General features: G+C 38.8%; 1 protein-coding gene across 1 annotated transcript in view; it reads left to right on the plus strand.

Moving 5' to 3' along the window:
* Positions 1-22364, plus strand: part of SLC6A20 (solute carrier family 6 member 20) — a 60215-nt gene that overhangs the window by 19207 nt on the left and 18644 nt on the right. The window contains exons 3-6 of the mRNA XM_072651387.1: positions 1287-1378; positions 18404-18631; positions 20457-20567; positions 21773-22014. Coding sequence (XP_072507488.1) covers positions 1287-1378; positions 18404-18631; positions 20457-20567; positions 21773-22014 — 673 coding nt within the window. The remainder of the gene's footprint in view (positions 1-1286; positions 1379-18403; positions 18632-20456; positions 20568-21772; positions 22015-22364) is intronic.

The following is a 22364-nucleotide window of genomic DNA, read 5'->3' on the forward strand; positions in this document are numbered from 1 at the left end:
TGCACAGTAGATAGAGCAATGGGCTTCGAGTCAGAAAGACTCATGTTCGTGAGTTCAAATCCAACCTTAGACACTTACTAGCTATGTGACTGGACAAGTCATTTCACCCTGTTTCTCTCAATTTCTTCATCTATAAAATGACCTGGAGAAGGAAATGGCAAACTACTCCAGTATCTTTACCAAGAAAAACCCCAAATGGGGTCAAGAAGAGTTGGATGCATCTGAACAACAAACCAAAAAATGCGACAGTAATAATGAAGATAATAATAATATCTAGTATTTATATAGAGCTTTAAGATTTGCAAAGAGCTTTACATATTTGATCCTCACAATAATCCTGTCAAGATTGTTATTATCCCCATTTTACAGATGAGGAACTTGAGGCATCAAAGTTACTTCTTCTGAATGAAACCATGTATGTTGGCTCTTAGTGCTCACTGCTTTTCTTTCTGAAAGTTCACAAACCACTCCTTTAATAACATGATCAAGAAGGAGATGGAGAATTGGCCAAAGTGTCAATAAACCAATATTTATTAAGCACCTACTGGATTGCTATACATAAAGAACCAAGCAAGGCATTAGAAAGATTTGAGGAATACAAGACAGCGTCTCTGTCTTCCAAAAGCTCGTGATCTCATGAGGAAGATGTGACATCATACAACAGAAAGAGTGTTAGCTCTGGAGACAGAGGGCTCACATCCTGCCTATAATGCTCAGTACCCATACGTCTTTGGGCAAGTCACTTTGGGCCTCAGTTTCCCAACCTGTAAAATGAAGGGGTTGGATTAGACAGCCTCTGATGTCCCAGTCCTAGAGATATAGATCATATAATATGTAAAAACTGAACTAAGAACATGAGGTATTGTGTGTATGTCCAATGGGCAGGACAAATATGGAGTGGGATGGTGGTTTGGAATACTGAGAAATTGCCATGAATTGGGATGGTCAGACTGCATGGAGGAAGAGTGGTTGGAGCTAGGCCTTAAAGGACGTATAGAAATGATGCTGGAGAAGGGAGAGAAGGAGAGGAAAGGAGCGAGAAATCTAGGGAAAGGAAATGGTGCAAATGCTGGTACAGTACAAGAGAAGAATGCATAAGGTGTGTTTGGAGTAACAGGGAGGAGACCCCACTCTGACTAGATCCCATTAGTTATGTAGCTGACAAGTTCTGTAGGCTCACCGTAGCCCTAAGCCTCATAGGACTAGAGCCATGTGCTTAGCCATCACCATGCTGGCAGAGCAGAAAACTGTCCCCATCAATACTTTGTCCTTTGTTTTGCTTTCAGGCATTTCCAGCGTGGTTGTCTCATTCTTCCTCTCCATGTACTACAATGTGATTAACGGCTGGGCCTTTTGGTACTTTTTCCATTCATTCCAGGTAAAGAGGGACCAAGGCTTGGGGATAGAGTCATCTGGAGGCTGAGATCAGAGTCTATCCCTGATTTGCCCCCTGAGGAAAGGGAGGCACAGAAAAATGAACCACATAACATTCATCTGGACAGCATTAATATATTTACAATAGAACAAGGAGAATACTTCAAAACTTCCATTGCAACAGACTGAGGGCAAAATACAATGTAATGAGGGGGAGGGATCATGGTGGGAGATCTGAGAGTCTCCATTTGAGGATGGCTGAGTCCCCAAAGAAAGCCCCCCTACCTACCCAGTTACATTTTTATTTTCTCCATAACTTCTGGGGATTCACTGGTGCAAAAATTCCTGCACATGGCTTCATAAAGAATATTCTAAATAAAGGGGAATAGGGGTGAGTCCTTATGAGAAGATATCTGGAAAATATATTGAAATTTCTGACACCAAAAGGATGTGATGGCCTTTGCTGCTCCTGTGCTTTTCTCTGTTTTCTGACTTTGGGAAAGATGAGCTTGCTGTCTTTTCTGTCTCCTTCCAGAGTCTAAAGCCAGTTGTCAGGGAAGATATTTCTCATTTCTGTGGGCTCCCCATAGGCTTTCCTTTCTCTGACTGAACCTCTGCTTATTTACTTCTCTGTCTTAATACTGATGCTTACTCTTCACCTTAATTCAACAAGGCATTTGTTATTTCCTATAGTAACAATAACAGTGGTGTACATTTCTATAATGTTTTAAAATGGTGAAATATTTTGCATATATTCTCTTCTTTGAGGTTCACAATAACCCTGGAGTGTGGGTATTATTATCCCCATCTTACAGAGGAGGAAGCTAAGATTTAGAGGTTGAGTGATTGCTCATGGCCACACAGCTAGCAAAGTGTAATAAGGAGGATTTGAACTCAGGTCTTCCTGACTCCAAATCCAGCACAAAGGCATTTCAATGTCTCCTTCCCTTTTCTTTTCTCTTCTTCTCACCCAGCAAGAAAACAGACAGGAAACACACTATAATAGTCACCTGGAAGAAAAAAACTAGGTCCCCTTTCCTTCAAGCCTGCTCTAGGGAAACAATGGGCCAGCCTTTGGACTTAGGGAGCCCATCAAGGATTCGGGGTTAGACATTGTTGTGTGTAGCCTTGAGTCTTCTAGTGCCTTAAAAATATTCATACCACTGACTCAAACAATTCCTACTTACAATTTAGATATTTGTCCCTTTGACCAAGTGATCAGGTCTATACTCCAAAGAGATCAAAGAAAGAGGAAAAAGATTCATGCATACAAAAGTATTTATAGTAACTTTTTTTTGGTGTCAAAGAATTGGAAACTGAGGGGATATTCATCAATTGGGAGAATGAATACTGAACAAGCTATGACATACGACTGTAATGGAAACTTTTGTGCTGTCAGAATTTATGAAGGGGATGATTTCAAAGAAACTCATGAAGAATTATATGAACTGATACAGAGTGAGCAGAATGTGTGGGACAATTTATATAATAATAATATTGTAATGAGAACCGACTTTGAAAGACTTAGGAACTCTGATCAACACAGTCAAGCCAAACACAGTTCCAGAGAACACCATGGTAAAACATGCTAGTCCTTTCCAGATAGAGGAGTGATGGACTCACAGTACATATAGAAGTGCATTTTCTTTTACATACACACACACACACACACACACACGCACACACACACACATATATATATATATTCTTTTTTTCTTTTCTCTATTTTGGACACAGCTAATGAGAGAATTTTGTTTGCATGACTATACATATTTGTAATAGGTCTTGAGTTCTGTTTATTTTTTTAACTTCTCAATGGGTGGAGGAGAAAGGAGATTTCAGAACTGAACATAAAATAAAATTGAATGAACAATGAATCTCTATTTATATGAAAGTGGACTTGCCTCTCTGGGCCCCAGTTTTCTCATCTGTAAAATGAGAAGGTTAGATTAGGTGATATCTGAAGTCTCTTCCAGCCTGAGATCCATGATTCTATAAATTCTTGGGCAACACTATATAATAGAAGGCACACTGGACTTGGAGTAAGTGCTAGATCCACTATTTGTAGGCAAGTCCCTTGATCTCTGTGAGTCTCAGTTTTTTTATCTGTAAGATGGGATTAATAATACTTGCTCTATGTATCTCACAGGTGGTGATGAGTGTCAAATAAGAGGATAATATATCTTTTACAAGATAATCTCATTTAGTAACCATAAAGCACAAATATCATCTATTTGACGAGTCTTGATCATTTGGAGTTTCCATTTGAGCAGAGCCTCAAAAAGAAATAAGCTAATTTGAGGGAATTTTCTCTGAAGCTGTTTTTAACCTTTTCATCGATCCACTAACTCAAAATGAAATCTCATGATAGCGAGCTACCACTCTGAGAAACTGCACATTTGACCACACACCTTACAAGCGCTGAATTGTTCAACTTTGTTAGTCACTTTAATAATTCTTTATTCAGTCAGTCTGTCTTAAGTAGAGTCTTTGTGGAGGGACTCCACATTCCTGTGATGCTTGGAGTTTTGTTGACTGGGGCAAATTATTTGAGCTACACTTCTCAGAAGGCTGTGTATGAGATTTATGTTATGGAGGTGTCATCCAGAATGAATGCTTCCAGTGTGCCCAGTTTAAAAAGAAGATGGGAGTCTTTGGGGGGAAATAAGATGCAGTTTTTAGTAGCTGGAAATGCAAATGAGAGAGGTGCAAACATATGGCAGGTGGAGTAGCAGGAAGAAATACAGTCATGTTCTCTTTCATGAAGATCTAGAAAATGTCACAATAGAGAAATACAAGAAGTAATCACAGTCATTTCGTTGTCAGCACAGGTTGGCATTGGAAGATAGATAGTGAGGTCTACAGTCACGGGGGACAGGATCGAGCCAAGAACGGCTATTGAGAGCACTCCGGAACAGAGAAAGGCTGTATGTCTGGGCAAGTAGGGCCAGATCACAGCACAGAGGAGTCCAATTGTATGCAGAATGCAGGAATAGGCACTAACTGCTAGCTGTCATTGACTACCCAGTTCTAGAACACAAATGCAGAGTGGACTGAGGAGGGGACTTGTGCTAAGGGTGGCATACTATGGTGAGAAGGAGTTAAAGATTCTAAGCTATATGTACTGAGCAAGCCCAGATACAATCAGCAACTGTGTGGTTATGCTGCCAGGAGTGAACTGAAGTATCATTTCCAGCTTCCAGCCCAGTCATGAAGCCTATACAGGAATAGTTTAGGCAAGAATCCTAGACCAAACAAGAACCTGCTCTTCTGTCCCTTGAACAAGCAGAGTCTTTCAGTTGGCTGACAATGACTGAATCCAGCACTTGTCTACTGAAACTCCAACCAGGGCAAACCCACAGACATGTTACTCCAAGCAACTTGCAGAGCTCAAACCAGGAGGTTAGAAATTCACCTTTGCCCTGCATCAGACCACTTTAGGAGCATGGAAAAGTTGTAGACCATCAGCAAGAGCTGACCCTGAAATCCTGGAATAACACAAAATTCAACATCCCAAGAAAGAAGCAGCAGAACCAGCTCGAGCATTCCTGCTAGAAGTGCATAAAGCTTGGCCTTAACATAAAGTTTAATAAAGTCAGGTGTAGACAGGAGCAATTTAAAAAAATTACAAAAAGCTATTATGGTGATAGGAATACTCAGGACACCAAATCAGAAGAAGAGAATGATGCCCAAATATATACAAATAAAGCCTCAAAGGAAAATAAAGCTCAGGCACAAGTTCAACTAGAATTCCTAGGAGAGATGAACCAAGAGGGTTTTTAAAAGGCATTTAAAATGCTTTTATAAATAAAATGAGGATGCTAGAATAAAATATTGGAAATCAAATCTATGGGAGAAAGAATTGGAAATAAAATTAACAGCTTGGCATAAGACGTTTCAAAACCTTATCCAAGCAACAAACTCCCAAATTAGAATGGACCAAATAAAAGGTAATAATTCTGTGAAACAACAAGAGATATTACAACACAGTCAAAAGACTGAAAAAAAGAGAAGAAAATGCAAAATGTCTTAAAACAAAAAGAGCTGACCTGGAAAACAGATAGAGGAAAGATAATTTAAGAATCACTGGTCTATCTGAAAGCCACACCCAGGTCAAAAACTTACTCATGATATTTCAGGAAATCATAAAAGAAAACTGCCTAGATATAAAACCAGAGGACAAAGTAGAAATAGAAAGAATGCAGTAGGCACTGGAAAAAAAAACTCCCAAGAGCATTATATCCAAAATCTAGAGCTTCCAGGTTAAATAAAAAATACTGTAAGCAGTCAGAAAGAAAAGTACTGAGGAGCCACAGTCAGATCTTACATAATTTAGCAGTTGCCACTGTGAAGGTGCAGAGAACTTGGAATATAATATTCCAGAAGGCAAAGGATATAAATTTACAATCAAGAATGTTACCCAGTAAAATTGAATATAATCTTCTTTGGGAGTGGTAGAGGGGTGGGAATTGGTCTTTAATGAAATAGAAGATTTGGAAGCAATCCAGATGAAGAGGTCAGAGCTGTGGTAGGAACTTGGAAGTGTAAACACAGGAGTCAAGAGAAACACAAAAAGGTAAACATGAACAAGCAATTATAAGAAACAAAACATGGGTAAATTGTTTACATTTTAATGTGGGGAGATGGCATATGTGTCCCCATCACAAAGGATGTCTAATTCAACAGAGAGCCTGAATGAGAGTGGTTGTGTTATGTTTTGATGATTTTAAAAAGAAATGTGGAAAAGGGAGAAGAGGGAAGAAGAATGATGGGGAGAATTATGTCACATAATTGAGGTGTACAAGATATAACAAGGAGTAAGAGGAAAGGGGAGTAGTTGACACTGGAACCTTACTCTAATCTGAACTAGCCAAAGAAGGGAAACATACACCCACATTTGGGTACAAAAACATATTTCACTCAACAGAAAATGAGAAAGGGGTAAGGGAACAGAAAGAATAAGAGGGAGATTAAATTAAGGGAGAGATTATTCTTAAACAAAACAATCTAATTGGCAAGATTGATAAAAAAAAGGGGGGGGGGAGTAGGAAAACCAAATACATCAACACACTGTTGATGGAGCTATGAACTAGTCTAGCCATTCTGGAAAACAATTCAGGACTACTATGCCCCAAATCTATTAAACTATGAATACCCTTTGATCCAGAGATTTCTCTTGCAGATCTATACTCTGAAAGAGATCAAAGAAAGGACCCATAGGTATAGAAATATTTATAATAGTTATTTTTGAAACTGATAGGGTGCCCATCAACTTTCAGTCACTGAGGAATGTCTGAACAAGTTACAGTATAGGAATGTGATGGAATATCATCATGCTAAGAAATGATTCAGGGAATAGTTTTAAAGAAACTTGAGAGGACTTGCATGAACTGATGCAGAATGAAGTGAATAGAACCAGGAGAACTATTTTTACAATAACCAAATATTATAAAGACAAGCAACTTAAATAGATTTAGTAATTCTGAACAATGAAATGACCAATCCCAATCCAGAAGATTCATGATGAAATCTGCTACCTACCTACCTGATAGAGACACATTATTTTTTGAAATGACCAATGCAAGAATTTGAATTCTTGACTATACACATTTGTAACAGGGTTGGTTCTTTTTTAAAATTTTCTTTCTAATTGCAGGAGCTGAGAGAGAAGGGAAAGCAAAGGAAATGGGAGGGAGAAAAGGTGGATATTCATTGACTGAAAAAAGATTAACAAGCAAACCCAAAAGACCATGGCAACTGTTTCTTGAGTCACAGCATCTTGTCTGTACCTGAGTGATAATGACAATCCCTGAACCTTGAAATTTCAGTGTTTGTCCAACTGCCATGACAAGAATCTAGTACCCTCCAACTGCCACTGTGCTGAGAAAGAAACGGACGTGAAAGCAGAGACTAATTTGCACATCAGTTTCTAATACCTTTCAGTAAATGAACTGATGTGTCTCTCCTGCTGTGTTGAGGAGGCAGAGGAATTAGAGTTAGGTCCAAATTAGTGTGAATCCTGAAAAGCGATAGCATTATTTGAGCTCACGCTGCTTTGTTCCATTTGGGCTAGGGATCAATTACCATATTTTACATAATTATAACTTCAAATAGTGTGAATCCAAATACATGTGATCACTTTATGAGATTCATTAGCAATTAATTAGTGCTCCAGAGGGACCTTCCTTGTTTTTCTTTAGCATGCTGTTTTATTAAATTCCTATTGTTCAGATTTCCTGAATCATCTTGCTTTGATCTTCCACTGTTTACTTGTTTTGTCCGAAGGGAGTTTCGTAAATGTTCTTTGATGATGACGAACATGGGTTTAAGCTAATTCCATCTCTAATTCAGGATTGTTATTACAATTAGTCTGTGTGTTTTCCTTGACAAGAACTATTGACAGTCAGCATGGTGTAGGAGCAGAGGTTCTTAACATTTTTTCCATCATGTACCTCTGGTGAAGCTGTTGGATTCCTTCTCAGAATAATATTTTTAAATGCATAGGATTACAAAGCAAACCACTTCTTTTGAAACATAATTATAAAAATATTTTAAGGGCATTAAAAATCAGAAGACCTGGGTTATAGCCCTGCAAATCTGAGCAAGTCACTTTTACCTCTCTAAACTTCAGTGTTCTCATCTATGAAATGGGAATAACTACTATAGATTCCCAAGACTGGTGAGGATCACTTTGCAAACCTTAAAACCCTCTATAGATGTGAGCTAATGTTATACTCAGGTCTATGTCAGGGATTCTACTTGAATATCTGCCTTGGGCGTAGAGGAGGGAAAAGTAAAAGGAATCTGAAATTTCTGCCTCCAGGACTTCAGACCTGAGCACAAGAAAGTGATGGGTTTTATACTTCAATACCCTGGGGTATTGAGGGGCAAACACATCTGAGCAGCAAGAAGAATCAATCTCTGTCTAGGGAGAGTTAGGAGATCTGTGCTCAGCTGTGGGATACAGCAGAAGAGAGTGGAAGAAATGTTGAGTCTAAGGACCCTCTATGATATTGCTCCCTTAAAAAAAATGACTCTGGGGGAATCCAAGGGCATGCCCAAGGGAGCAGCCTCTGCTTCTGGTTTATGCACCTTCACAATGATCTCCAGAGGATGAGCTTGAGACATTGGCATTGGCTGCTCTCTAGAAAATCCAGAAGCTATATACCTGCACAAAAGTCTTCCTCGGGTTCTTCATTGTGGAGTGGAAGCAGGGGTGTCCTGAAGCTCCCTCCAGCACCAGCAAACTTAAAAATCAGGACTTGATGTATCATTTTGTTCATTGTCTACACTTAAGAAAATGATGGAGAAAACATTAAAAATGCTGATTATACTTCAGCGTGTTGTGCACACTTTAATTTCTCCCTTCCAAGAGCCAGTTGTTAAGCATTTACCAGTGTACCCAGGAGTGGACACGACCTTCTTGGAAACACTATCAGAGAAAAAATTCTGAAAGGTTCTCCCATGCTGGAAATGCTTCATTTAGGAAAGAAACAGTAATGTACCATCTGATTATTATCCTAAAGCCAGCAAGTCTAAATTCAAAGAGCCTCACTTTAGTGAATTTTTCAATTAGAGAAATACTCCAAGATATTCTACTAAGTTTTAAAGAGGTTGTGATCTGCATTTGGTGGAGGGAATACCCACAGCTGCTGCTGCTGCTGCTGCTGCTGCTGCTGCTGCTGCTGATGATGATGATGATGATGATGATGATGACGATGATGATGATGATGGTGGTGATGACAACGACGACGATGATAACGATGATGGTGATGATGGTGGTGATGATGATGGTGATGGTGATGACCACAATGATGATGATGATGATGATGATGATGATGACAACGACAACGATAATGACGATGATGGTGATGATGGTGGTGATGATGATGATGGTGATGGTGATGATGACGATGATGATGATGACAATAATGACAACTTCTTGGAGTATTCAAGTCTAAGAGTGACTGGGAATTGGAGTGGGGGAGTTGGGATTTAATGGAAGAGGACTAGAAGGGAAGGTACTAGCAGATGGGGAGATCTGAACAGACTCCTCCTGCAGAAAATGAAATTTGAGCTAACTCTTGAAGGAAGTTAAGAGGTGAAGATGAGAAAAGCAAAGTGTACATGGAGGAACAGCCAGTGTAGACATGGAGATGGGAGATGCGTTCCTCCCGTTTGAGGAACAGCAAGTCAGACAACGTAGTTGGGCCATAGAGTGTCTGGAGGTAAGTAAGGTATAAGAAGACTGGAACGGGAGAGAGGAGCCAGGTACAGAAGAGGTTCAAGGGGCTGAACCCCTTCATATGTATTGAAAGGGCAAGGTTTAGCAGTGGATTGAATGAGAAATGAATGTGAATGAGGAGTTGAGGATAATGCTGAGCCTGCAGGCCTTGGTGATTAGGACACTCAACTCCATAGGTCGAGATGGTAAAACTTGAATGACTAGTAAATAGGGAGAGAAAGCCCATTTCAGTAACTTCACTTTCAGTGAAAGAAGGTCCAGTCTATGACAACTGAAAGACATTCAGCCTTTGAGAACTTTGTTTTGGTGAAATGAAAAGAGACAGAAAGACATGTAAGCTAGTTTCCTCCCAAGACATCATTGGTTATCGTGTCTTTTGTCTTACCACTGAACTTCAATGACTGGAAGAGAAAGTGAGGCTGATGATTTTGTCTAGCTTGGACTCACTTAAATTCAATTCAAAAATGAGTCAAGATATCACCTATGATGTCACTGGTCCTCTTTGAAAACAAAGAACTAAGAAAAACAACAGCCTTAATGTCCCTCAACATTCTGGTCTCCTTCCAGTCTCACGGTCCTTCCTAAGCTTCTGGGTGGGGACTCAAACCAGTAATAAAGATGACATTATACTAAGGCCTTCAGATTCCCAATGAAAGATGCAATGAAGAGGGATGAGTGTGTGTAGTGGACAGGATATAAAATTCAAAATAAATCCACAGAAATAATGTCTCCAAAACCAAGAAGAACTGATAATAAAACAAATCCCATTAAAATTTCTCCAGAGAGGGACAGGGCCAAGATGGTGGAGTAGAAAGATGCACATACACTAGTTCTTCCCCTATAACCCATAAAATACCCGTAAAGAACGACTCTCAACAAATTCTAGAGCAGCAGAAACCACAGAACAACAGAGTGGAGATTTCCAGCCCAGGGTGACCTGAAAGGCCAACAGGAAAGGTCTATTGGACCAGTCATGGAGTGGCACCCCGCCCAGCCTTGGCCACGGGGCATAGCACTGGAGGAGGACCCAAGCAGGCCTGAGGGGTGGAATCCCCAGCAGCAGTAGCAGTGGTTTGCAGATCCTTCAACCCATAGGTGCCAAAGGTCAGTGAAAGATATTTTTCAGCTGGCCGAGAAGAGAGCAGGGTCTTCCCATAGCTCCAAGCTCAGGAAGCAGCAGCAGCAGAGGCCACATCAGGTGGCAGCAGCTCCCACAGCCATCCCCATCCATTATTGGATCATAAAACCCCTAGGGAAACTGAGCAGTTGATCCTTACCTCAGCCCTGTGTGGAGGCCCTGCCCCCCACCTAATGCTCCTGGGGGAATTGAGCAGCTTATCTGAATCTCAGCCCCCAATGCTGGCTTGGTGGAACTGGAGGCCAGGTGGTTGTGGAAAGGAAACTCTACTACTCACAGATTCTGGGCACAAAAGTTTCTGGTTGCTTCCAGACCAGTGTACACACTTAATTGTGCCACCTTGGAGGAACTGAGATCTTACAGATACCCAGAGTGTACTCTACTCTTGACAAAGGATTCAAAAGTCAAGTAACTGGTTGGGAAAATGCCCAAAAAAGGGAGAAAAAATAAGACTATAGAAGGTTATTTTCTTGATGAACAGATATCTTCTCCCATCCTTTCAGATGAGGAAGAATAGTGCTTACCATCAGGGAAAGACATAAAAGTCAAGGCTTCCGTAAACCAAACATCCAAAATAAATATTCGATGGTCTCAGGTCATGGAAGAGCTCAAAAAGGATTTTGAAAATCAAGTAAGAGAGGTGGAGGAAAAACTGAGAAGAGCAATGAGAGAGATGCGAGAAAATCATGAAAAGCGAGTCAACAACGTGCTAAAGGACACCCAAAAAATGCTGAAGAAAATAACACCTTTAAAAGTAGGCTAACTCATTTGGCAAAAGACTTTCAAAAAGCTAATGAGGAAAACAATGCTTTAAAAAGCAGAATTAGCCAAATGGAAAAGGAGGTTCAAAAGCTCACTGAAGAAAATAGTTCTTTCAAAATTAGAATGGAACAGATGGAGGCTAATGACTTTATGAGAAACCAAGACATCACAAAACAAAACCAAAAGAATGAAAAAATGGAAGATAATGTGAAATATCTCATTGGAAAAACAACTGACCTGGAGAATAGATCCAGGAGAGAAAGTTTAAAAATTATGGGACTACCTGAAAGCCGTGACCAAAAAAAAGAGCCTAAACATCATCTTTCATGAAATTATCAAGGAAAACTGCCCTGATGTTCTAGAACCAGAGGATAAAATTGATATTGAAAGACTCCACCAATCACCTCCTGAAAGAGATCCAAAAAAGAGAAACTCCTAGGAACATTGTGGCCAAATTCCAGAGTCCCCAAGTCAAGGAGAAGATATTGCAAGCAGATAGAAAGAAACAGTTTGAGTGCTGTGGAAAAACAATCAGGATAACACAAAATCTAGCAGCTTCTACACAAAAGGATCCAAGAGAGTATAATATGATATCCTATAAGTCAAAGGAGCTAGGACTAAAACCAAAAATCACTACCCAGCAAAACTGAGTATAATACTTCAGGGGGAAAAATGATCTTTCAATGAAATAGAGGACTTTCAAGCATTCTTGATGAAAAGACCAGAGCTGAAAAGAAAATTTGACTTTCAAACACAAGAATCAAGAGAAGCATGAAAAGGTAAACAGGAAAGAAAAATCATAAGGGACTTACTAAAGTTGAACATTCCTACATGGAAAGACAATATTTGTAACTCTTGAAACTTTTTTCAGTATCTGGGTAGTTGGTGGGATTATACACACACACACACACACACACACACACACATATGGAGAGAGAGCAAGAGAGCGCAGGGTGAGTTGAATAGGAAGGGATCATATCTAAAAAAGTGAAATTAAGTGGTGAGAGAGGAATATGTTGGGAGGAGAAAGGGAGAAATGGAATGGGGCAAATTATCTCTCACAAAAGAGGCAACAAAAAGACTTTTCAATGGAGGGAAAAAGGGGGGTAAGGTGAGAGAGAAAATGTGAAGCTTACTCTCATCACATTTGACTCAAGGAAGGAATAAAATGCACACTCACTTTGGTATGAAAACCCATCTTACAATACAGGAAAGCAAGGGAGAAGGGATAAGCAGGGTGTGGGGGGATGATGGAAAGGAGGGCAATAGGAGGAGGGAACAATTAGAAGTCAGCACTCTTGGGGAGGGACAAGGTCAAAAGAGAGAATAGAAGAAATGGGGGGCAGGATAGGATGGAGGGAAATATAGTTAGTCTTATATAACATGACTATTATGGAAGTCATTTGCAAAACTACACATATATAGCTTATATTGAACTGTTTGCCTTCTCAATGGGGATGAGGGGGGGAGGAAAGAGTAGAAGTTGGAACTCAAAGTTTTAGGAACAATTGTTAAGTATTGTTCTTGCATACAACTGGGAAACAAGAAATACAGGTAATGGGGTATAGAAATTTATCTTGCCCTACAGGACAAAAGAGAAGATAGGGATAAGGGAAGGAGGGATGTTAGAAGGGAGGGCAGATTGGTGGTAGGGGTAATTAGAATGCCTGACACTTTGGGGTGGGAAGAGGGGAGAGATGGGGAGAAAATTTGGAACTCAAAATTTTGTGGAAAAGAATGTTGAAAACTTAAAATAAATAACTTTTTTAAAAAAATTTCTCCAGGCATAGGGAACATACCAGGGAAGCTAGAGCCAGTTCATATGGTTTTGTCATGGTGTTGTTTTCAGTCAAATCTGACTCTTCATAACCCCATTTGGGGTTTTCTTGGTAGAGATACCAGAGATTTGCCATTTCCTTCTCCAGCTCATTTTACAGATGAGGAAACTGAGACAAACATGGCATAATGATTTGTCCAGAGTCACACAGTCAAGAAGTGTCTGAGGCCAGGTTTGATCTTCCATCTTCCCAATTCCAGGCCCAAGCTTTATCTATTGTGCCACCTGTGCTTCATATGTTTATACGCTTAGAGAGAACTAACTGCTAAATTTTCAGTGTGAACATTTACACCTTAAAAATTGGCAGATGCTATAAATCAGATACTATAAATCAATTTATTCTTTTGTTGATTGCCTATACTTAAGAAAATGATGGGAAAATGTTAATAATGCAGATTAAATTTAAAAGCATGGCAAGCATACATTTTTAACTGGAGAGCCAGTTGTTAAATGCTTACCAGCACAGCCCTGGAATGGCCCTGCATTTTCACTAATATAGGGAACTCCCAACAAAGCAAACTCCTTCAACCAATACAATTCAGCACCTTTTCTACAACTTGTAGTCTTGGAAAGTTGTGTAGAGCACTAAGAAGACCCATGATGTTCCCAGGGTCACCCAGACAGTATGTATGTATATTGGGGGCTGAAGTTGGGGTGAGGGGGAAGGACTCAAACTCAGATCTTTATGGCCGTAAGATAGACTGTCTATTCCCTATTCAACACTGCCTTTCTATAATCCTACCAAGAGCAAATGTATGAAATGCATGAGTTAAATCCGAGGCACTTGAAAGATTCATATAAATATAACTATAAACCATTCTTTATAGAAATAAAGGAAGAGAATAAGACTTAGATTTTTGTACTTGGCTAATGTGTGAATTTGTTTTGCTTAACTACATGTATTTACTATAGGAGTTTTGTTTTACTTTTCTTTTCAATTTAATGGAGGGGGTAGAAGGGAGAAGAGAGGTTTAGGTTCCAAAAAAAGGAAAAAGAAAAGTTAGTTATTTATTGAAGTATTGAAAAAAATTCACAGGAGAGAATATAATGAGGGCCATAAAAAATAAAAAATAAGTAGGACCACTTTGAAAGTTACATATTTATTTTATTATTATTATATATGCATTATATAGCACAATACATTATATATTTATTATTCTCACATATTTTGAAAGAATTCTCTCTTTTGTTTTACTTCATATATGGAAATTTTCATTTTGTTTGGTATTAAGGTCAGAATTTAAAAAATAAAATGCAAGAAAAAATAAGTGAAGGAATAGTTGGAGAGATTGTTTGCTTGTGTGTTAATATAATAAAAATCACAGACTACCTAAATTAACTTTGAGATATATTGCTATACCAATCAAATTGTTAAGGGTAGATTTTTAGAATTAGACAAAACAATAACAATCCTGTTGAAGGAAGGAAAAAAATTAAAAGCCATGATGAAGAGGGCATATCATTACCAGATAGCAAACTGTATTATAAAACAGCAGTCATATTAACTATTTGGTATTGCATTAAAAGAGCAACAGAAAAATTCAATAGGTGAACATACTGGATAATAAAGAAACAAACAATCAAAAACAGGCACCCAGTATTTGAAAAACCCAAGAACATAAATTATAAAGGGAAGGACTTCCTATGACAGGAACGGCTGGGAAAACTGGAAAGCAGTTTGGCAGATATTAGATTAGACCAGCATCTTACACCATATACCAGATAAAATGTGACTTGATTATAGATTACATCATTAAAAAAAAACAACAGCCGAAAGAGAGGAAATTAGAAGGAGGTGCCTTTCCCAATTATGGCTGAGAGAGAATCCTTAGCTCCACAAGTGATGAAGGAAATAAAAGAAAGAAAAGATTATGAAGGAAAGTAGGCAATTTTGATTACATTAAATTTTCAGACTTTTGCACAAACAAAATCAAGAAACAGAGTAAGAAGAACTGTCGGGTGGGAAAAATATTTTCATCAAATATCAATAAAATCTGATATCCAAGATATGGAGGGAATTAATAGAAATATATGACATCGTAAGAGCCATTTCCAGTGGATGAGTAGACAATGGATATAAGTAGGGGTGTGTTTGAGCAAGCTAGTACAGGATTAGAAGAGACAATTGTTAAATTTTCAATGTGAGCATTCAACTTGAAAATCCCCAAACTCAACGAATCAGTATGTGGTTTATTTTTTTGTTGATTGCCTAGATGTAAGAAAGTGATGGAGAAAATGTTAATAATGAAGCTTTTTTTAGAGAAGTTGTTTTTAAACCAGTTGTTAAATGGCACATCCTTGGATATAAGCAAAGTTTTCAAAAATATAATTGCAAACTATAATAACTATTTGAAAAATCTGCTCCAAATCATTAAAAATAAAAGAAATGCAAATTAAAACTGAGATTTCCTATTACACTCTGAATACAGACAAAAATGATACAAAGAAATTCAGGAAGAATAAATGTTGTATTACTGTGGGAAGACAGGTACATCAGTTAACTAATAGTGATCTGTGGAATTGGTCCAATTATTTTGCATATCAACAACAATTATTTAAGAAAAGTGATTAATCAATTCATACCTTTTGAAACAATTCTGTGTGTATTCATCAAGAAGTCAAAGATAGATGTACTAAGATATTCATGGTCTTGCTCTTGGCATTAGCAAAAAAAAAAAAATGGAAATGAAATGTGTCCCCATCAAATGGAAAATGAAAAAGACTTTGTTATATGAATGCGATAGAATACTATTCCAAAGTAAGTTTTGAAGATAAGGCAAGATTCAGAGAAATATAAGCAGAGTGCCTAAGCAGAACTCTAACAGCATCATATACAGTGACTGTGACAATATAAATGTAATGACCCCATTAGTAAACCAAAGACCAAGGAAAACCCAGTGACAGTCCTAGAGATCAAATGATGAGACTGATCTTACTCCTCACCACCAAAAGACAGAATGACAAGGGCACACTCTGTCCTGCTTGTATTTTTCTTTCTTTCTTTCCTTCCTTCTTTCTTTCTTTTTCTTCCTTCCTTTCCTTCTTTCTTTCTTTCTTTTTCTTTCTTTCTTTCCCTCCTTTCTTTCTTTTTTTCTTTCTCTTTCTTTCTTTCCCTCTTTTTCTTTCTTTCTTTCTTTCTTTCTTTCTTTCTTTCTTTCTTTCTGTCTGTCTGTCTGTCTTCCTTCCTTCCTTCCTTTCTGTCTTCCTTCCTTTCTTTTTCTTTCTAAGAAAGTTTCAGTTTGGAGTAGGATAAGGATAGGGGGAATGGATATCAAAATATTCACAAGTCACTGAGGTTGAAACAAAAGGGGTCACTAACAACTAACAATTTGTTCTTGTTGTTCAGTCATTTCAGTTGTGTCCAACTCTCCATGACCCCATTTGGCATTTTCTTGGCAAAGATACTGGAGTGGTTTGCCTTTCCTTCTCCAGCTCACTTTTATAGATGAGGAAACTAAGGAAAATAGGGTTAAATGACTAGCCTGGTCACATAGCTAGTAAATATCTGGGGCCAATATTTATACAGAGCTTAGATTTGCAAAACCCTCTATATGTGTTATCTCATTCGATCCTCACAATTACTCTGTGAGGGAGATGCTATTATCATCCTCATTTTTCAGATGAGAAAATTGAAGGAGAGAGAAATTAAATGGCTTACTTAGCTAGGGAGCATCTGAGACAAAATTTAAACTTAGGTTGTCCTGATTCTGGGTGCAGCACTCCCTCCAAGGTGCCAATCTAGCTGATTTAATATTTTTTTAAAATATTTTCATATTTGTAATATTTAATTTTATTTATTTAACTATTTTAATATGCAATATTTTAAAATATTTATTTTAGATTATTTTAATATTTAATTGAATTATTTTAATTGTTTTAAATAAATAATTGTTTATTTAATTTTAAATTTTAATATTTTTAAAGACATGCTTTTTAAAAAGAAAAAAGAAAACCGATCTCTTCTAGTAACAAAATGTGTAATCTCAGACAAATCAATAAACCTCTCTAGATCTCGGCTTTCTTTGGCTTTCTTATCTGCATTAACATCAAGTATTTCATATCCCTTCCAGCTATTTAAGAAAAAGTATATTAACACATATCTGTAGAAAACCTTCTCTACCACTGTATTTCCTCTTATGATTTCAAACTATTCTGGGTCATGCACAAACAAGCTCTGAGCCCTACCCTCTGGAAGATGAATGAGGCATATTTGGATGAAAGTAGATTGTTGGAACGGTAGATATGTTCAAATATTTGTCTGAGGGAAGCAGTGACCCACAGCCTTTACTACCAACATCTCAAGCCCACTATAGCCTAAGACAGTCCAAAATCTAATCCCCATTACTTTTTTTACAGATAGTGAGGGCTTCTCTGCCCTATGCCAGTGGTAGTCACTGTTGTATTTGCCTCTGCCTCTCTGTGTAGTGCAGTATTTTTGTCTGGTCCTCTCATCACTGATTGACATGCTGTCTTCTCTTTCTTTCACCAGAGTGCTTTGCTACTTCTCCATTTGGTCCATCTCTGGCCCCGTCTTCTTTCTGAGTTTGGCTGGATTTGTCCTTAGATCTTCTGGCTCTGCTTCCAAGCATGGTCTTCATTCTTTTCCCTCTTGGCAGATCCCCTAGCTCCTTGTCCTTCTTACCTCTGGAGTTGCCTTTTGGTTGCCTCTTGGTCTCAGTTCTGTCTATGAGGCAGTTAGGTGGTGTGGTAGATGGAACATAGAACCTGGAGTCATGAAGACCTGAGTTCAAATTTGAGTTTGCATACTGACTAGCTGTGTGACCCTGAGAAATCACTTAACCTGTTTGCCTCAGTTTCCTCAACGGCAAAATAGAGATAATAATAGCACCTATCTCTCAGGGGTGTTGTGAAAATTATGTTAGATAATATTTGAAAAGCACTTAGCATAGTACCTGGTATACAGTAGGTGCTGTATAAATGCTCATTCCCTTCCTATCTGCCCTCCATGCCCACCTTCCTCTCCCACTTCGGTCCTTTATTCTTCCACTACCCAGTGCTTTGTATAATAATTGTTTTGATCCCAAAGGATCCCTTGCCATGGTCCAGCTGTCCATTGAATAGCAACCTCACGGGTTATGATGAGGAATGCGAACAAGCCTCAGCAACTCAGTACTTTTGGTACCGGAAAACCCTCAATATCTCACCCTCCATTCAGGAGAATGGGGATATCCAGTGGGAACAGGCCTTGTGTCTCATCTTAGCGTGGCTAGTGGTATATCTGTGCATTCTGAGAGGCACAGAGTCAACTGGCAAGGTAAGACCTGTGTTTGTTACAACATGACACTGGAAGGAAGGTTCTGAAAGGTCCATTTGAGCTTAAGGGGAGGGATTACAAGTTACCAGTTTGAAGAGTAGAAGGGCATGGATTCAAATCACCAATCAGAGGTGACAGATCACAAGGTTGCAAACTTTGTTGACTTGAACCCTCCACCCAGGTCCCTTGACTAGTTCAACAAGGCAGGCAAGAAGTGTCTGATAAATAAGAGGTTCAGTTAAAAACCCCTTGTCCTAAATTTCTCTTTCCCATCACACAACAAACAATGAAAGAACCTAAGATTTTTCATTTTGGGGGGGGGGGAGCAGATCAATGATCTAGGCAATCTTTTATTTTGTGTCTATAATGGCAGAAAGAGAAATTTTATGAGATGTCATGACTGCTGTCTGTGAAGTGACCCCAGAAATATGAATCACCTCCTTTAACAATCTATTTTGGAGCTGTAATGTGAATTAGCTGCGACATGGTAAATAGAGGCTTTGGAACCAGAAAGACTGGGTAACAAGAAGTCCTAGATTCATATTCTACCTCTGATATTTACTAGGTGTGTGTGACTGTGGGCAAGTCACTTAACCTGTTTAAGTCTCAGTTTCTTCATCTGCAAAATGGAGATGTTACTGAATGTATTATTTCCCTCAAAGGGTCATAGGGCATTCCATGAACTATGTAGGGTTTTTGAGTTTTTTATAGTTCTATCTTTTTCCACATCATTGTTAAATTCATTAAGTAAGAATCATCTTGATTCTAGAGGAGGTGCCAATCTAGCCTTCTCTCTACAGATGTACCTAAAATTTATCCCTACCATCTCTTTCCTAGATCTAAACCAGTTTCCTATTCCTGACAAAACATTTCCTCCAATCCTATAGTGACTTCATTACCTCAAGGAATTCCATTACACTAGTCAGGCTAGATTTCCACTATAGAATCACAAGTAATAGCAGCAGCAACAGCAGAAGTAGTAGTAGTAGTAGTAGTAGTAGTAGTAGTAGTAGTAGTAATAGTAGTAGTGGTAGTAGTAGCAGTAATAGCAGTAGTAGCAGTAATAGTAGTTCAGAGTCATGGTCAAACTCATGCTACCCATAAGCCCTATTTTTCACAATACCCTTCTTTGAAAAAACCTGTCCAAGAAAACCCAAAGGTCCATAAAAATTCTGGGCCATTGTTAACATTCCCAAGGATTCTCTACTTTACAAATTATTACATTGTTATATATATATGTATATATATATATTTTACAATATTACTATTATTAATATTACAAGAGTTATTTATATATAATAAGCTATTGCATTTATTGGAAGGTTACAGCTGTTAACATTACAAAAAGATTCTTGTAAATAACAGAGCTTCCCTTATTCCAACGTTTCTTGTAAGGTCACAGGTTTAGAGTTTTACAAAAGGGGAAAACGAGGCACAAAATAGTTAATCAATTTGCGTAGCATCACTCAGTAAGTTATCTGAGGTGGAATTTGAACTCAGGTCTTCCTAACTCCAATTTCAGTATCCTATCCACTATCCTATCCACCTATTCATGCATATTAGTGCCAGTACTCAATGAAAATCACCAAAAGCAGAACATAAAATAGGCTTGCAATGAAAATCTAAGTCCATGAGGAAATAAACCTCTACTGACCAAAATTCACTCTATAGGCAGCTCTTAGGTGGTCAGAGGGGGCTTCACTGCAGGCATAGCTAGGCTTCATTTCCCCTTCTCCAATGACTAAAGGGTTGGGGGCTGGTAACAGAGAGGTGGGCAAGACTCCTGTCTCTAAAGAGGTTAACCTAGATCTTCTGGCTCCCATAGGTGGTCTATGTAACTGCATCTCTGCCTTACTTTGTTCTCATCATCTATTTGATTCGGGGTCTCACCCTGCATGGAGCCATTAATGGCCTTGTGTACATGTTCACACCCAAGGTAAGGATGAACCTTCATTTCCCTTGATAGCCTTCCAGTTGCCCACCCTCCCCACACATACATATACAGATCTATCTAACTTCTTTTTATATATTGTCTTTCCAATGATCCCCTTTACACAGGTCATTTTCAGATCTATACATCCAGTCCTAACCTTTCTCCTGTGCTGCGGGCTCACATCACCAGCTGCCACTTGGACATCTTAAATGCATGTCCCATCGGCATCTGACTCCCCGTATCCAAAACAGAATTCATTACCTTTATTCTCAGACCCCTGCTCTTTTCCAAACTTCCCTATTGTAGTCAAGACAATAGCCAAAGTCCTAGAACATAAATCTTTCACTTGCTGTGGGTTCTGCCTTCATTGTGGTTGGAAAGAGGAAAAAAGGTGTGTGGTAGAAAGAGCCTGGATCTTAGAATCAAAAGCCCTAGATACCTGCTCGAGGTCTGTCACTTTCTGGCTGCTTCATCTTGGGGCTAGTCCCCTAATGTCTCTGGACCTTTATTGCTTAGTTTTCTCAATGATAAAATAAACAGAATAATGTTGTCATTTTGATTCAGTGTCTTCATCTACAAAATGAGGGAATTGGATTACTGATTGCAGACCCATACTATCTAATCGGTGTCCAGATCCCCCCAATTCTACCTCCACTCCATCTTTCACATTCCTCTTCTGTCTTTTCACATTGCTAGTGCCCTAATTCAAATCCTTGTCCCATCTCCCTTGGATTATTTGAAGAGCTTCTCAATTGGTCTTTGCTTCCAGTCTTCTTTGCCAATCCATCCTCCACACTACTGCCAAAATAAACTTCCTAGGCATTGATCTGACCAAATTACTCCCCTACTCAAAAATCTTCCATAGCTCGCAGTTTCCTCTAGGATAAAGTATAAATTTGTCAGCTGAGAATTGAAAACTCTCCAACATCTGACCCCCACTTAGCTTTCCAAATTTATCACATACTATCCAAATAACATCCATAATTGAGTATAGATATTCCTTGAGAGTAAGGACTGGTTTGGGGGGTGGGGTGGGATTGTTTTTGTTTTTTTGACTTTCTTTGCATCCTCAGCAGCATGGTGCCTGGCACATAGTAAGCATTTAATAACTGCTTGTTAATGTATTTCCATGTTACAAACCCTGGTGCCAGGGTAGCCAGTATGCCCTGATGCTCTGATCAGTTTCTCCTCCACCTTTGACTTTTCAGCTAGAGCAGTTAGCGAACCCCAAAGCCTGGATCAATGCGGCCACACAGATCTTCTTCTCCCTTGGCCTTGGGTTTGGCAGCCTGATTGCCTTTGCCAGCTACAATGAGCCGTCCAACAATTGCCAGAAGCATGCCATCATTGTGTCTCTGATTAACAGTTCCACGTCCATCTTTGCCAGTATCGTCACATTCTCCATCTATGGCTTCAAGGCCACTTTCAACTATGAGAGCTGCATCAATAAGTAAGAATGATGGGTAGGTCACAGAGTCATAGACTGAGAGGAAGAAGAGACCCTTAGAGATTATCTAATCCCTTTATTTTACAGATTAGTAAACTGAGACCCAGAGAGGCTAAGTGACTTAGGATCATAGGATCATAAACTTAAAGATGGAAAGGACCTTGGAGGTCATTGGCTTTACTTTACCCATTTTAAAGATAAGTGATTTGCCCAGGGTTAGTATCTGAATTTAAATTACCTGAGGTCACATGGTTAATAAGTAACAGATTCTGGATTTCAATCCAGGTTCCCTGACTCTCAATCTTGTACTTTTTCCACTACATTATTCTGTCTCAGACTTCTAACTATTGTAT

The sequence above is a fragment of the Notamacropus eugenii genome, chromosome 3, assembly GCF_028372415.1.
Source record: "Notamacropus eugenii isolate mMacEug1 chromosome 3, mMacEug1.pri_v2, whole genome shotgun sequence".
Taxonomy (NCBI): domain Eukaryota; kingdom Metazoa; phylum Chordata; class Mammalia; order Diprotodontia; family Macropodidae; genus Notamacropus; species Notamacropus eugenii.